Here is a 17871-nt window from a genome sequence, read left to right on the forward strand (position 1 = left end):
TCTTCTAATGTTTATGTTTCGTATGTAGGCTTGCAACCTCTGTTATTTGAGCAAAATCAGTCCGGCAGGGTTTTGGACCTGAAATAGCCTTTGTGTTGACGCAGTGCTGTATGAGGCCTGTAGACAAGACAGCAGGACTTACATTAAGCTAAGCTGTCTGAGGTACTAAATGCCAGCTATTCCTTTCAGTTCATGCAGAAACGAAAGTGCCTAGAACTTAGATGGAGGTAATCAGTTCCTAGCAGGTGTCAACTTTTCAGCAGGTTAGAAAGCTTGTTTGAAATAAAACCTGAATTTAAAAAAAAAAAGGTTTCTGATATTAGTGAATAAATGCAGAGAGAAAAACTTAGAAGCTTTGTTAAACAACTGAGAATATAATGTAAAGATATATCAGATCTCAGATTCTATATATGGATAGATATATGTATGATACAACATCCACTATAGACTATTGCAAATTAAAGATATCAGAAGGTGCAGACTAATAGTGTGGTTCAGTCCTGTGAAGCACAGTGCAAAAATGAGAAATGTCACGATAAAATATCTTGTGTGAAAATAACAACAAAATAATTGTGAGCATCCTTTAAAACACAAAGAATCCAAACAGGCAGATGAATACTCAGGATGCTCTAAACTTTTGAAATACCATGTTTGTCAGGAATTTTTGTCGAGCAATTACATCTGTAGGGAGCCAAAGGTTAAAAAGCACTTTTGAAAGGTGTCCTTATGCTATATTGAAAATGGTAGAAATTTTGCAGAAAGGAAATTTTTCTTGTTCTTCCATTTATGTATCTGTGAAATGTAAATACTGTGAAACTCCAGATTTGTAAGAAGCTTTTTATAAGCAACTCATTACATTATTTGATTGCATCTATTTCTGGCCAGGCCTCTTGTCTAGTCAGCTCTTCTCCTTTGTTTTGTTTGTTGCCACATTTGAGTCAACATTCATTCACTCTTAATTCTCATTGTTTCATTTTTTTCCCTGATAGGTTTTTTAAAGTTGTTTAGGGTCTTTTTTTATTTGGTTTTAATCTGCCCGTCCCCTTCCTGACATTGATTTATTTTGCTGTTTCCTTTTTTTTTTTTCCTACAAGCTTTATATTGCAGTTCAACAGGAGAAAGTCATACAATGTTCAGAGTATAGAAGAACTAATCAAATCCACTGCACTTAACAGTAATTACAACTGACAATGATAAGTATCATCATGGTGACATTATTGAAAGATGACAGACATGCAAATGTGCTGACATCTGCAAAAAGGCAAGGAGAGAAACATGGCAATTAAATGTAATAATAATATACACAAAGAAGAAAAATATCAAACTAAAATCTGTGAGGTGGATCCTGCAGTACAGTGGATTTTTTGGCTTAGGAATTTTGTGTTGACCTATAAGCCCAAGGGAAAAGGGTCTTTTTGTATCACTTTTCAACACCTTCCTCTTCCCATCCTCCTCCTCTTCTACTGCTTCTGTGCCGGCCCTCTTCCCTCCTCTTCCCTTCTCTGTCTCAGTGGCTCCTGTTTCGTCTTTCTTCTTACTTCTGTGCTTCTCAGTGCTCAGCATTTGAGGTAGCTGGCCCTAATTATTATTAGTTCAAGTAGCTTCTCCTGAGTGCTAGCAGAACAGGACAGACAGTCTCACCAGTGTTGCTTCCAGCAAGCAGCCTTCTTCTCCGGACCCTGCATCCTGAACAGGGCTGATGGCAAAGAAGGCGCTCCCAGTTGTCATACACACAAAGTACGTGGAGGGTCCGGCAGCCAAACACTAACTCACAACTAGTAAGCATGTCCAAGTGATAGTCTGTCAAAGGCTTATAACTCTGCCAAATCTACAGTTGTTTTCATAAGGACAGCAGAATACATCTCTAAACTCAGAGCAATACCCCATGAAATGTCAAGTCTTGCTCCAATTCACGGACAATTAGAGATATTCACTGAATTATTGTTGTTTTTTTTTTTTTCCCTTAGTGTGGACAAAACAAGGTATATGAACAAAACAATGGCATACAAAAATATTCTGAGAAATATAATTTTTTTCCTATGATGTCTGTAAAAAATCTGAACCTGGCCATAGAAGATTTTAGTCAGATCAGTTAAAATTTGGCAAAAGTCAGAAGTGACTAAATGCAGAGCCTGGTTGTTGAAAGAGTTAGGCCCTTTCTGGGTAGCTCTGCCAGCTCTTTTCATTACGAGCTAGAAGAAGGATGGAATAGCATTTTAATCAGATGTACAGTCTATTAAACTGGAAGGCTCCTAACAGAGAGCTAATCTAAAAGGACTTAAGAGGTTTACTTACCTTGGGAAAGTCAAGGAGAAAATAATATGAAATTCATATTAGAAAAAGCAGACTGGACAATATAAACAAGAAAAATCATTTTGCTGAGCAGACCTGACAAATGACAGCAGACAGGAATTTGTACAGGCCCTTTCACTGTGACATCTCCTTGATTTCAGGCACTTAGCAGAAGCTCTCTGGTTATAAGCCTGTTTGTCTTCATTCCAGACATAGCCCATAAAAAAAGCAAAGATGTCTGGATGGCTTTTTAGATTTCAGGTGGGACAAATTTTCCTCTTGAAGTACCTTCTTCTCTCTGCTGTCTATACAAGTGCCTAGAGAAAACTGCTTCATTTTAAGTGCCTAAGTGAGCTGGGCTTGGTCACTAAATAGATCACTTGAAATTTTGAGCTGCATAAGAGCACTAAGCAGAGGTTTGTAGCTAGAGAGACACCTTACCTATTTATGTACGGGGAAGTCTCAGCCTGTTTTCTCTTTCACAGTACATGCCCTATTCAACTGACCAGTATATCCACTGATCTTCAGGTCATCTGTCCCATTGTGTGCAGTCACAGGACTGGAGAGCGGCTGATAAACTTTGCAGTGGCCAGCCCCTAGCTCCTGGGGCACTCGGTAGTGCCCCATTAAGTGCACACTCCTTCTCCTTAGCTTAGTGCTAGGGCCACCTGTAAATCATGTAACGTGCTGCAGCACTTCCTCACTCACCAAAGAATAAATGAGAGATTTTTGAATAGTTACTGCATCACTGGGCAAGAGCCAAACCTCTTTCCCTGTTCAGGGATGATACAGGTCAAAGCTTGTTAGCATATGCAAGAAGCCCACCTACAGAGCCTCTTTGCAGAGGCAACTAAGCAACTTCAGTTAATAAAATATGATGTAAATTTGCCACGGGATTACCGTGCCCAGCTGAAGGGCAACTTTGGCAGTGCTCTTAAAGTTCCAGCATTTCAATATACATTAATTCTTTTTCTGGTGTGTATTTGTGCCCCAGGGGGATTCCTTCCAAATTGAGTCTGCTCTCCAAGCCTTTTCTCTCAACTTGGCCATGTTTATAGTTCTGCATAATTTCTATTTTTGTTTTTCTTGCCTGATGTTTGTTTTATTCTTTTGTTATGAAGGAATCGCATAATTAACCTATAACACTGTTTTACCTTTTAAATCTCCAATAAAATACAAATACCCTCTTGTCTTTTGGATATCATGGCCATTCACTCTACATCCTTGTCTATTTGGTACTTGACTGACCATATTTTAATGCTGTTTTAACCCTCTTCCTCTAAAATAAGAAAGTAGTTCTTTCTTGAAAGTCTTTCTGAAACAATGATCAAATATCATTAAAATAATATAAAAAAACTTATATTTTGTTTTAATCATAATAGCTATATTTATTTTTTGGACAGTTAGGTAGTGTTTTAATTTTTCTTAGTGCTGGATCCAATGCAAAGTTTTATTTAAACAGAATAATAGCTAATTCTCTCAGCAGCTTTGGAAAGCAACTTGGATTAAGAGCTGCCACTTTCCACGTTACATCAAGCTTGTAGTCTTTTTAACTTAGATTTCCCTCCTGATTGAAAATGTAAGTGAAAGTTCTTCATGACCAACACTCTGGTGTGAGTTGTAAATGTTAAAAAAAAAAAAAAAAAAAACAAACCAAACTTTAACCAGGGAACAAGACCTAAAAAGGACCACATTAATTGGAATTGTTCTTTTCCAGTGAAGAATTCTGAAATTGAGCTGAACAGACAACTTCTGCACACATTGTACAAAGGCAGTCGGGGTTGTGTGCAGGTGGGGAGGAGGAGAGATTCCTCTGTGAGTCGCAGCAATCTCCATGCAAACAAAACTAGCTTGTTTGCAAAACCTCTCTCCTAGACTCCCTTTACTTCACAGCTCCGTAAGAAGCTGGGGAAAAGCCAATCACCCTTGAATGTAAACAAAAATGAGTGCTGGGCTAGGAAGGGTTCCTTTTATCTCTGCTGGAGTTGTGCATAGAGTATTTCATCCTTTAAGGTGTGTAGCAGAATTTACTCATGGGAATAAGGAAATCACTAAAGCTGATACCCTTCAACACAGAAAAAATGAGTGGTTCATGGGTTTAATATTAAACCAAGGAAAGGACCACTTTGATCACTGAGTTTGATCTTTTAACTTGAACTTCAAACATTACCAAATAGCTCAGGAGCTTAGTCATAAAAGTAAGGGTTCCTCCATTAACAAAATAAAACAGTAGTTTTCACTGTGATCTGTATTTCCATGAATTTCAAAAGGATTTATGTCTGGGGCTTGTTTTGGATCTATCTCTAGTTAAAAGAGGTCTCTTGAATGTGACATGTTCCTTTCTCTAGTCTATGGACAATGTTATTTTTCATAAACAGAAAAAGTAATTTTCTTAACTTTTTGAAAAATCACTGTGGTACTGAATCTATAAACATCTTATAGTCTTTATGAAGTTAGCCCTCAGGATGCTTTTTGGGTACCGCAGGTTGAGGCCCTGATTTCTTTACATCCTGTTCTTTCTTTGGAAACTTCAGCACTTCACACACCAAATGTAAAAGTTGCATTTTATTTGACCTTTGTCTCCTCTTTTTCCACATCCTTACTTCTCTGTTTAGAAAGTGTTTTCTTCACTTGACAGGCCAGAAACAATTCCTTCAGCTTCAAGAGGGACCAGACTGCATCTATCTGCTGAGGCAAAAAAATGTATTTAACAGAGCACAGCTGGAACCTAGATAACTAAAATCAGTCACCCAGACAATTGCTCCACTTGATCAGTGATCCTCCACTCTGACAGCCTCTCTAGTTTGCATCCCTAAAGACAGTGCAATTACATTCTTGAAGCATTTTAGCCCACATTTACTTGTTTTTAAACTAAATTTCTTGGTAAATGTATACTAACCATTACCTAGATGTCCCTTTCAAACTTTTTTCCCCACTAGTTTTCCTTTTATTTTGAGACCCTTTTCACCTTATTTTTTAAATCCACTGAATATATGGCAACACATAGGTTGCAGCAATGTAACCACAGGCCTGAACAAAAAAGGAAATTCAATCGTCACATTGTGTTCAACTCTATCAGATGCAATCACGATATACTCTTTATCCTAATTTGTGCATGAAACCTCGCATGGACAGTGCCATGGCCTGCAAAGCAAAGCTGCAGGAGTAGGGCCCAGATATGCACCTCTGTATTTAGCACCCATGCCCAACAAAAGCACATTTCCATTATAAATGACGTGTTATGATGTCAGATGTCTCCAATCAGCAAAAATTGAGACCTTCTCAAATTTTAGCACACGCCTTACAGGAGGTTTGCAGGATCTGACACTAGATCACTTTAATCGAATGGTTTAATTCATTTTTCATAGTATTTTTTAAATTATGGCAGAGGTTGACTTTCAAGGATGATGTGTCAGACTGCATTTTTCTTTCTCAGATTAGAGATTAAGGCTGATGGTCAAAATTCAGTGAGAGTCAAGGCACATTGCATCTCAAAGAGGCAAGGTGCTGATGATCAGCTGGTTGTTGATGCCTTGTCTCTGTGGCAGAAGCTCGCAGCTCCTGCTGAATCAGGAAGTCAGAGGGGGCCGCGAGTTGAGTATTGGTGCTTCTCACAGCCCTACCAAAACGCTGTAGCTTCAAGGCCAGTGGCATCCACAATCTAACAGAGATAAATGATGACTCAGTATAGTTATACTGTATTTATTACAGCAGTACCCCCAGCAATGTTGTTAGAAAGACTTATTCATTTTTTTGTTATGGAAAGAATACTCAACTGTGTTTCTATTTTCTTTTGCATGATTTCTCATGTGTATGAGAATAATGGCAGTAACAAGTGAGATAACTGTGATTAATTTTACTAGCTCTTTGCTGGAATGAACAAGCTGCATAATTCCGTGTTTGTGTAAAAGTCAGTGTAAGGTTTGTTAAAATATAAAATATAAACCAAAGCAGGATTACACACTAATTCCACTTGTAACAGAAAAGCTGACAGACATAAACTGTAAAGGCTTTAAACTTGATGTGAGGATAAGTGTTATCCTTATCATAATACTAGCAGCATGTTTCTCTTGGTCTCTTTTTGATTTTTGAGATGTTTAAAGAATATTTTGCTTAACTCTTAATGCAATGAAATGACTTTCACTTGTACTCTTGTTTGCAAGTCATGGGAAGACGGAACCTCAAGATATTTGAGACAATAAGATCATACCTACTCCTTTTTGTCTTCTTTTTCCTTCTGCTCCCCAGTCTTCTAGAAATCTCAAGCCATTCCTAGTCTCACTGGGATCTCAATTCAAGCTTTTTGGTTAACTTTATACATCTGTGAGGTTCAGCTTTTGTAGAACAGCCCACTTCTGGTGCAGTGCTGACTTAGCCCTGTTTTTCATCTTATCTTCCCATATGTCTTGCCATCTTGGTTGTTCTCAACTTAGAGAAAGAGCAGTTACCTTCAGGAGAAGTAAACATAGTCAAGAAGATAGAAAGGAAAAGGCAGAATTTCCTTGCAGAGTAGAAGCTTATCTTAAAAGTCTTAATTTACTTTAAAAATAATTTAAAGCATTTTTAGGTAACTTAATTAAGAACATAGCCGGACAGAGAGGATGCATATTGCTTGCTTTGTTTTTCTGAAGAATTTAGCCAAGTTAAATTAACTGTAGTAGAATTCAATTCTCTAATTTAGGTTACTAACTTAGTATCTGCTTCATTGAAATTGTAAGTGTCTGGCTCAGGAAAATGAGCTAATCCACTTACAACACAATACACAGTTAAAGGAGAGACGGATATACCGGTAAAGACCTGCGGAGGACGTTGATGGCACGGTTTGGCTTTGGTATCTTCCCCTGTGTTGAGTTTGGTACCTCTGGGAGTTTTGAATGCTCTTTTAAATTGCATAAAGCCACAGGAGAAGTTAGGACCTTCTGTTCATTCATGGCCTCTTCTAAGGACAGACCCACAACAAGCTAAAAGCAGTCATAGTGGTACATGATGCGTATGTTAAAGCCACGAGTGCAACGGTCAGGAAAGCAAAAAGAGGAAGCTTGTGATTTGGGCATGCAACTGCATGGAAAGCAAGCCCTTTTGGTCGAAGCCCTCCTCTGTCTGTGCATATTGTATTCAATCACCAGTGGGTAAGAACAAAAGTAATGTGGCTACAGGATGTGGAAGCCTTCTGCATCCTCACTACAAGGCCCAGATATAGGCAATCTTTTGCCTTTCCTCTCACTAATCCACGACTCATTTGGGTGGCTCTGGAAGAAAGTAGAAAACCCGTGCAGAAAACTCTCCACCAGTTCCTTCCGCAAGAATTGCGCACAGGACCCAGATCTTTCCGTTTCCAGTTTAGGCTGAGGACATCTGGTGCCAGTATGCCTGAACTGCAGCAGAGGTGTAAGTGGTACATAAGTGCCTGCCCTTGCAATAGAGATCTTTCCAATGGAGATAGCATGGGCCAGAGACAGTTGCTATTAGGCAACTAGAATGTAGCCACCCTATTTTGTAAAGTAGGAAAGCTTAATAGTGCAAATATGGGGCTCTGTACCCAGGGCCTTAGGGTGAGAGCGTGATTTGAAGCACACTGAATATACAAGTAGAGAGGTCATCTTTCAGACAAGATGGGAGGATATCTACAGGGTTAGGCGGTCCTGAAAATTAGATGTACATAACCATAGCCTGAGAATAAGGTTGGGTTTTGGCACCAAAGTTTGGATATAGGCCCACTGCACCTCGCAGTAGATTTCTAATACTTGTGAACATACTTTTCTTTTTGTCATTATTCTTCTGCACATTCAAGTGTGCAGTTTTGGCATCCAGGTTTCTTGTTGGTCTGCTTAGGGTTTGAATGGTGTACTCAGGGGCTTTCTGAGGGATAATTTTATTTGAGAGATTCCCAAGATTGTCATCAAGACCTTTAGAGAGGAAAAGGCTGCTACCAAGATGAGAGTAAACTAACACAGTTGTTACAATGCTATATCCTGAAAAAAAAAAAATAGAATAAAATATGAGGAAATTCATTAAATCAGTTGAAAGGATACAAAAATTAAGTCAATTAAATTATGCAGAAACTTTGCATATACTGTTATCTTTCATTCCTTTCCCTGTGCCAACAATTTTTTTTTTCCCAAAACCCCTAATCCTTTCCTCCTTAATCCTCCTCAAGACTCCATTTGACACTTCCAGTTATTTATGGTCACACAGTGAGCCTGTAGCAGAACTTGGAACAATAATCCAGCATCCTATCACCTAGGCTATACTGAAAAGCTACTAGATCATGCTATTTCTTGATACTACTAGTATTGCTTTATTATATATCTTCTCAGTAAAGAGCTGTATAAAATATTGAACACTGATTCTTTTGCTGAGAAAAGGAAATTTTTGTTAGACATTTTTCTGGGAAAAGTTTAGATTTTTGGATGACTGCACATGATAATAGTAGCTTAGAGTTTTCAGGGAAACATTTTCAATAATTTAACATTACATGTAAATTTGAGGACTTTATTTAGCAGGAAGTTGGATCTTTACTTAAATAAATGCTTTTAATTAAAGATACCACATTCCTCAAACTTTTTCCACATTAGAGAGAGATTATTTGAGTATTAGCTTTGAATTTGATCTGCACAATTAAAAAACGTTAAAGAAGTCTTCCTTTGGATCTGAAGAGGAAACATAAATGTGACTGTATGCAATGAGAAGTACATGATGTTACTCAGTTTCAAGGGCTATGAAACCTTAAATATTGAAGAAACAGAGAATTGTTTAGTAAGTTTCCAAATTCTCTTCACTACTAAAGCTTCCTCAGAATAAAAATATAGTTTTCCATCATTAAATTAGACTCAATATGTATTTTCTCTTACCTGTGATAGTGCAACTACATTAAGGATGTGGTTTTGAAAAGGGGATAGTTTGGTGTATATAATTATTTATAAAATAGTAAGCACTGTCTGATCATTGTTTTTATTTTTACAATAAACCTGCTAAGACTGCATTTGCTATCATTTGATATCATTTGTTTTGTACAATGCAATTAAAATGCTTAATATTTTGGAAGACGAGGGATAACTGAGTCTACATCTATAACTGTAACAAATACAGATTATATGAGATATATATCCCTCACTAAGGCAAGGTCATTTTTATGGGAGTGACTTTTCCTGGGCTTCAACAAAAAGCCAATATGTAGTCACTGCCTTTTAGAGAAACAATTTGGAAAAGGGCAATTTAGCCAGCTCGGTAGGTGATATTCACAAAGAAAAGTATAATTTATAAGCGTCAATCATTTGGATGTGAGAGGTAGCTCATGCCCCCTTCTCTGAGCATTCGGTTCCATGTTTGAACACAAGAATTCAAAAGAGTGGGAGTCAGAGCTGAAACTTGTAAATTCAAAGGGGAGTATTTACACAGTACTTGTTTTTAAGTTAAAACTTTTTAATAAGAGCATTGCATCTTTAGAAAATTGGACTGTTGTTTCCAGTTTTACCAGATATGTCTGACTCTTATATTAGCTGTCTACACAAAAAGAATTTGGAGGAAAAAAATAAAACCATGAAATCACTACTGGTAAGTCCTTTTTTTTTTTAGACTAACACAATCTTTCAGTGCCAGGCAGTCAAGATAAACTTTGTCTTTTATACTATTTTTATTACAGTTTTGGATTACAGATTTATTTCCAATGACCTATCAAAACTAACAGGCTCCTTACTGTTCACAGTTTATCAGGATGCCCCAGAGCTACTTCAGCAATGAAGAAAGCAAAGCTGTCTGGAGAACAAATGCTAACAATAAAGCAGCGGGCCAGTAATGGTAAATTTTTAATCATTACCGTTTTAAATATTACTTCTTTGTAAGCTAAAGGTATCATAACTCTATGGGCTTTTTTCCTACATGTGTAAATCTTCTTTGTATAATTAGTAGAGTTGAAACTGGGTTTTATTCTGTGGAAATCTGAGCCAGCAGTGGAGTGGTCAGACTGGTCTGAGTTATGTCTACATAAATCTAAAACACTAAAATATTTCAAAGCAGAATATACCATTATAATTTTCTGGTTCATACCTCATTCATTAAGGGGGATACTTGGTCTTATATTGTTGCAGGATTTAGAAGAGAAAAATAATTGCTTTTCAGAGGTGTCAAGTCCTCATGAGTCCTCCCTTGAATTCATTTGGAGCTGTGGCTCTGTAACCTCTGGCAGATGTAGATGGCCTCGTGCCATTTCATCTCCAATAATCTGCAGTTCTTCCTGGGAACCTTGAGTTGCAGGGAGAATGATGAAAGTACCTTGGATGAAAATCAGGATAGTACCTTGCTAGTTAAGGGCAATAAGAGCAAAATGTAAGTGCATCAGTTCGAAATACATAATGTACAAAAGGCTGGCCTGGGAGGTGCCTAAGTCCTGAGTTTTCTTGGAAGACTTTATGTAGTCACTTAGTCTGTGACTATGCGTCCCTTCTTAACTGTTGGTGTTGACTGTGTTTGAGAGGCACAAAGCATTTCAACACAGTGCAGGAGGCATTTCAACCCACATTGTCAGCGCAGCTGGAGAAAGAGTTGGCTGTCTTTCTTCAATAGCTGATAACCAGGGAGTGGAAGATCTGTGATCTCTACAACCTAGGAAGTATTGAAAACTGTGTTTGCCATGCCCAGGAAGAATGCCTTAAGGAGTGGTATATGGATACTTTAAGTACTTAGGGAGACACATGGCATCCTTCCTATCAGAATTAGGCACTGTGGAAAAGGTATGGAAGATTAACATTAGAGGGAGAACAAGAGAGTGGGAACACCAGTTTGTCTAGCTTTCGGAGTTCAGATTTTGACTTGAGAAAAGACAAGTGTTTCTCTTCCCAGGACTTTTTTTATACTTTGCTATAGTAATTAAAGGGATAAATAAATAAATCCTTTACAGTCTGAAGGATTCCTGTCTGCCTTAAAAATGAAGGTGACTTTAAAATTCTGTTCTCTAAATGTTTATTTCATAAAAACTCAGAAATCACTTCCATTTTGCAAATTATTCTGTATATCATTATTTAGTAATACCCTTCTGAACCATGAAATTATTAAAAGCACAGAATCACAATATATCCCAGTACATCAACAAAATTTCACTGTGCTGGGAAAAAAAAATCTTCTGAATTAGTTACAAATTATTTTGACAACACTGTAATATGAAGAGATTAGCATGTTAAGATATTTTATTTTTCTTCAGAAGATCTAAAAGTAGACATAGTCTTGCAAGTAAGTTATATGTGACAGTGGAGCAGAATTTGTTCCTGCAGGTGCATTACTTACAATACAAAGTTAAATCAGTATATATAAAGAAAAAGGTATGTCTTATTGATCCTCTAGGCATTTTCAACATTCTCACTGGAAAATTACTCCAATTTTTAAAAGAAAAGTTCAGAAGAAAAGTTTGAAGAACAGTTCTTTTTTCTTTTTTACTTTAATCTTTTTACTTGAAATAACTTATTTTCAAATATGGAAATAATTAATTCACTGAACTCTTATTTAAAGCTTAATTATTTTAACATCCCTTTTATTTTTATATCACACAGGTATAGAAAATGATGAAGAAATTAAACAGTTAGATGAAGAAATCAAAGAACTAAATGAATCCAACTCCCAGATGGAAGCTGATATGATTAAACTCAGAACTCAGGTAACAGTTTTATGAAGCCCTAAATTCAGCTGCTTTTTCTATGGGACTGATTAAAAGAAATATAGAAAATACATTGTTCCCTTTTATGTTTCTTACCTATTAAGATTTCTAGCTGTGATTTGCCATTTATAAGATCAGAAGACAATATCCATTATGCAATTTCCACATCAGTTACCAGCATTAAAAAAAAAAAACAAACCTTAGCAAAATATGTTCTTTAAAATAATGGCAAAAGCATAACCTGTCATTGTATTTCCCCTTGATTAGGCTATGCCTTTCTAATTATTATGTGAGATCATAGTTATTAATGTAAGTTACAAAGTGAAGGAGTCCAGATGAACAACATGGCTTTTGCCAGGTGTATCTTATGAAGGAAATTTAGACAGGGAAGTGAACACCTATTACACTTCACTTCATCATGTGGTACACTAAATGCAGCCCTTGGCAGCCCTTGGCACCACAGATCCAGCTTAATTCTTTTTAGGTTCCACATAAATCTATTGGGGAAAAAAAAAATGAAAACCTAATATTAGACTATTTTTTAAAACCTCATTATTCAGCAGTCCAAAAACTGGATGGAAAAAGAAAAGGAAGGAAATTAATTGAATTCTTGCCCTGGCATTTTCCAGTGTCCAACATAGCTTCTGGCACTGTTTTCTTCACATGATGTGAGCACAGACACCAACAGTGAGATTTAGCACAGGTCTCACCATTTATCAGCCTCTAGTTCCATGGTCATAATCATCCAATTATCTTGATAGAAACAGAGTAGACCATTCCTTGTTATTTCTTTGTCTGCTGCTTGTGGAGAAGAGCTCCACGTCCATTGTCCTGCTCCTCCTCTTGCACACTCATAAATAGAAGGCAGGATCTGCCTCTTCAGCTTAGTTCTTCCTTGACTTCTAAACCTTAGCCAAACTGATATTGAAGCCTCACTTCTACTTTATGCCTGTGTTCAGGGTTCTGTTGTCATCACTTGGCCTTTATGGGATTTGACTTACATTTTACACAGATGTCTGATGTGACCAAGAGTGGCTGTAGGATAATGACAAAATCTGCAAGAATGTAAAGTAAGAATAACCAATAGCAGGAAAATTATACGTATTTATGTTGGAGGAATTTGATACTAAGTTTTGAATAGACTTTTTGGAGTGAGTCCAGAGGAGGGCCACGAAGATGATCAGAGGGCTGGAGCGCCTCTCCTATGAGGACAGGCTGAGAGAGTTGCGGCTGTTCAGCCTGGACAAGAGAAGGCTCTGGGGAAACCTTATAGCAGCTTTCCAGTATCTAAAGGTGACCTATAAGAAAGATGGGGAGAAACTCTTCAGCAGGGCCTGTTGTGATACAACAAGGGATAATAGTTTTAAAATAGAGTGAGGTAGGTGCAGACTAGACATCAGGAAAAAAAAATTTTTGCAATGAGAGTGGTAGAACACTGGAACAGGTTGCCCAGAGAGGTGGTAGATGCCTCATCCCTGGAAACATTCAGGGCCAGGTTGGACAGGGCTCTGAGCAACCTGATTTGGTTGGAGATGTCTCTGCTCCTTGCAGGGGGTTGGACTAGATGATCTTTAAAGGTCCCTTCCAACTCTAACTGTTCTATGGTTCTCTGAATCTGGCAGCTTCCAAAGCTGCCTTATGTTTTATTTTTCTTAATACATCGCTATGGGTGCTATTTACATACAGACTGATTTAGCTGAGATTTTAAAACATGTGTAGCAATTTGACCATCATATATACATTAGGTAAATGCTCCACTTGTCAATAACTGTCTGCATTTTAAGTGTTATTTTGGTTGAGATGAATTTAAAAAAGGAAATAAAGCCATGGTCACGTTGTCACAGGCGTAAAATGTACATTGAGTGTCAAAGATTTAGCTACAAGTTCTGCATCAACTTTTGATCTTAAATTATTACAGAAGCCATACTTCAGTGCTCTCAGTTCCAGCTTTCATACCTCAGAGAAATCACATTAGGCACTACCTGGGGCATGCTTATTCTTGGAAAAAAAAAAAAAAACCTCAGCTGATGATTTTGCCATCAAGTTGAAAGGATGCTTTTCACACCTTAGTGCAGCAGATTTAGAAAAAGCGTTGAATGATGCGCAATGACACATCCTGTTATTAAAATAATTAACAGAATGCTAGAAAACAGAGCTACAAGAGACCTTTAAAGGTTATTTTATCCACCAGTCCCCTTCCTAAGGGGACTCAGCTCTTCCTAACCCAATCCTGACAGGTGCTTGTCTAACCTGTTTTTTTACTGCCAACACTAAAGATTCCACAATCTTTGGGCAGTCTGGTTTAATACTTACCTTTTCTTACAAAACTAGCTACTGATGCCTAGCAGAAAATCTCAGCTGAGTCAAACTTCACAAAAATTCACAGGCATCAGTTTTGAATTCATACACTCTCCTGAAGACAAGCAATTTACATTTCCAACACATAGATAGTTGCATCATAGTCATTATCAATCTATTAAGAGGATCAGAGTCAATGGTACGCTTTATTTGCAGCAGTAAAATTATATTGAATGAAACAAAATGCTTGCTGATAAACCTTTAGTCAAATCATTGTGCAACCTAGATTTCAGTAAGGCTTCACAGGCAGGGAATACACAATGGGAAAATAGTGGAAGTTCTGTGAACACCAGAAGTAGAAACAGTCTTGTTTGATATGGATTTGCATCCCATGTGATTGTAAGGGCCAGCAAAAGTTTTTCCTACAGCAGGAATGTCCCTTCCATATAGAATCTTTTCTATTTAAGAAAGTTAAAAGTCATGCTGCAGCCTTTTTCTTAGCTGGGGCATTCATAAGACTCTTCTTTACTCAGCTGCCTTTTTGCATAACACTTAGAAGAAAGTATTTTTAATCTAAGATCTTTTAGTAAATTTATCCAAATTTAACATGCAGGTCCAAAAGTGTGAGAGGGACAGAAATACACAAAGGTGATGGGGCTGGGGCGGGGGGGGCGGAATTCTGCAAATAACTGTGTGTCTCATACAAGAAACAGGTTATCCTGGTTTTAGAATAGATACAAGTGAACATATAACTAGTTTTACGGTAAAACATAGGGAGGAAATTTCAGCCTTTAAGCAAGTGCATACAATAATTAAGTATGCCAGTTTTCTTAAGATACTTACAGATGAGTACTACATGAAATTGCGAGATATGCTGATCAGCAGCCACTGTATTTGCAGTAGTCAGTATCCTAAATTAAAAAAGAAAAAAGATTTATTTAAGTAGCAGTGCTCAACTAGGTAGAAAATCTATAAAATGTCAGCTCCTACTTAAGTTAGCGTGAGACAGCAGCAGTATGCCATACTGAACTAGGCCTTCACTGACATCAGACTCTTCACTTTGGTCTGTAATATAAAAAAAACCCAGGGTTTAGAGTAAATATTGGAGCATGAGTGACTCTAACAAGCACCTATGAAAGATGTTTTGCATTTGCATACAGCATTGCTCTCCAGTATGAACAAGCTGAAAGAAAAACAAGAGATGAAGATGTGTTTCCAATTTCAAAGCTGAAGAAAGTATTTTGCCTACTATAATATGCTGTGGAAATAGCTCAACATCAATTAATTGTGACAAAACCAAGCCCTGCAATACTGACAGCTTGGATTAACACATGTAGTCAAAGTAAGAGATAGGTGAAGATCGTTTTATGTAGCCACATCACTTGTGAAAGTTACTTCTGTCAACTGATGGGCTGTATTTCCATAAACAGACTGAAACTTTAGGTCCAAAATAAAACTTGAGACATCTAACAACCTGATTGTGCCAACAATCTCCTAAAATTTACTCAAGTTAATATTCACTTAAGAACCTTTTCCCCTTCTGCCTGCTACTACGGCATAAACCTCCAGCCTTCCCATCAGCATTTAAATTGTATCAATTCTTCCCACAGTGCACTGTCTATGCCAAAGTAGAAGTGGATAAAGCTTATTTTGAGAATTCAAAACCTTGTGTTCTTTGGCATTTTTTCACACTTCTCTGGCATCTTTTTTTCACCCCCTTGTCAATGCCTATTTTAACCTACACGCACACAAAAGCACACCGTACACTTTGTAATAGATGTTAACGGTTATCATCCAATGTGGAAAGCAAGGACAGGTCTACAGAGCAAAGTGTAGACAGATATGAGTGAACTCTGCATGTGCTCTCAACGAGCTGGACGTAAGCCAGTACTCACCTGAAATCCTTGCAGCTTCATTAGCACAGTGCTCTGCACAAGACCGGGTCAGGTGCCGCTCAGCAATGCTTTTGAGCTCAAGCAGAGCACCATGGAAGGCCAGAGCTAACTTGTGTCTGGTCACCTGGGAACATAGGCAAAGCATACTCTCAGTTGTCTTCACCTGTACATGTAGCCATGCCCCAGAGACCCACTCTCCTGGCTATGTGCAAATTTTTTCAGTTCCTTCAGTTCTGCAAGTCATTGTATGTATTAGAAAACTTTCCAAATTTATACATACATTGCAATAATGTGCAATTGTTCAGCTTTCAAAAGCAGTCCTGTGAATTTGCGTAGAATCAAATTATACTTACAAAGAGCTAAACACTGGTAGCAAGGAGCGGTGCATGCTTAACTAAATACATATATATCAGAAAATATACAAAATACATGACTTAACTGCAGAATGTCGCTACGGTAGGCTCCCAGGAGTAGAAGTTTTTAACCACATGGGTGAACTTGCAGAACTAAGGTCCTTCGTAATGCCTTTCAACTCAAGAATAAAAGCTCTAAAGCAGTGGAATCAAATCCAAGTTCATTCATTATTACCAATATTAAAAAGACAAGCTGTTGAAGTCATACAACATGCCAGAGGGATAAGAATTGCAGGCTCAAGCAAACCCTTTTTAAGCGTGAATGAGTAGACCTTTTTCTCCTTTCCCTGGTATTTCTGTTATCTCTCCCTTCAAAGAACGCATGCTTTATAACAGCTTGCCTTATATTACATTGTACACAAATTTGTCCATTTTAGATTACCACAATGGAGAGCAACCTGAAGACGATAGAAGAGGAGAACAAAGTAATTGAACAGCAAAATGAGTCTCTTCTTCATGAATTGGCCAATTTAAGCCAGTCTTTAATTCATAGTCTAGCTAATATCCAGCTGCCACATATGGTAAGTGATTGAGAGCACAAGTTAAGGAATTTGGCGATCTTCAGTTCACTTCATACAATAGATGTCTTTTTTTATGTTTATGTTTCATCAACCGGTTGGATATTTGTGGTAACAACACTGAAACCATAAAGATACATTTAACTGCTAACAAAGACATGGAGGGCCTGTTCCAGTGTATCCTGTAAAATTAAGTAAGAACTAAATAGGCATTTTAAATATTATAAAAAATGGTGGCAGTATGCCTTGATAATATGTTATGCTTAAATTAATATACGATTAAGAAAATAAAAGTTGTATATGAACTACTATTTAATATCTCGTAGGAACCAATCAATGAACAAAATTTTGATGCTTACGTGACCACTTTGACGGACATGTATACAAATCAAGATCGTTATCAGAGTCCAGAAAATAAAGCCCTACTGGAAAATATAAAGCAGGCTGTGAGAGGAATTCAGGTCTGAACAGCTGCTATAGTGGTGAAAGTCTTGCTTAAAAAAAGGATGCCTCTTGTTTTTTGCTGCTGTAATTTACCAGAAAGTGTTATATATTTATTTCTGTTTGAAACAGTGTTATGCTTACAAGACTTCATAATGATTTTATGTCTTGCTTTAAAGATAGTAACTGCAGAATAGTTTTTTGAATACATTCACATTTTGTACGTTTTCATATAAGCTGACATAGTGTGATATGCCATGTAATGTTTATAGCTGCTAATGTATGCACATTTTTGGGGTATATATATTTCTGAAGAGGTAAGCTGATCAAAATAAATAGAGTGTAAATTCTTTTTAATGCTTTAGTGA

General features: G+C 37.3%; 1 protein-coding gene across 7 annotated transcripts in view; it reads left to right on the forward strand.

Moving 5' to 3' along the window:
* The window catches only part of MYT1L (myelin transcription factor 1 like), a 319362-nt gene that overhangs the window by 299184 nt on the left and 2307 nt on the right, over positions 1 to 17871 (forward strand). For 5 of the 7 annotated variants that reach the window (XM_086744916.1, XM_086744921.1, XM_086744914.1 and 2 more), the window contains 4 exons: positions 9998 to 10089; positions 11835 to 11944; positions 16922 to 17065; positions 17389 to 17871. The exon at positions 17389 to 17871 is cut by the window's right edge and continues 2307 nt beyond it. In XM_086744916.1, the coding sequence (XP_086601042.1) occupies positions 9998 to 10089; positions 11835 to 11944; positions 16922 to 17065; positions 17389 to 17529 (487 nt within the window). In that variant the 3' untranslated portion in view covers positions 17530 to 17871. The remainder of the gene's footprint in view (positions 1 to 9997; positions 10090 to 11834; positions 11945 to 16921; positions 17066 to 17388) is intronic. The other 2 variants (XM_086744918.1, XM_086744920.1) reach the window with 1 other exon arrangement.

The sequence above is a fragment of the Chlamydotis macqueenii genome, chromosome 3, assembly GCF_036417535.1.
Source record: "Chlamydotis macqueenii isolate bChlMac1 chromosome 3, bChlMac1.mat, whole genome shotgun sequence".
Taxonomy (NCBI): Eukaryota; Metazoa; Chordata; class Aves; order Otidiformes; family Otididae; genus Chlamydotis; species Chlamydotis macqueenii.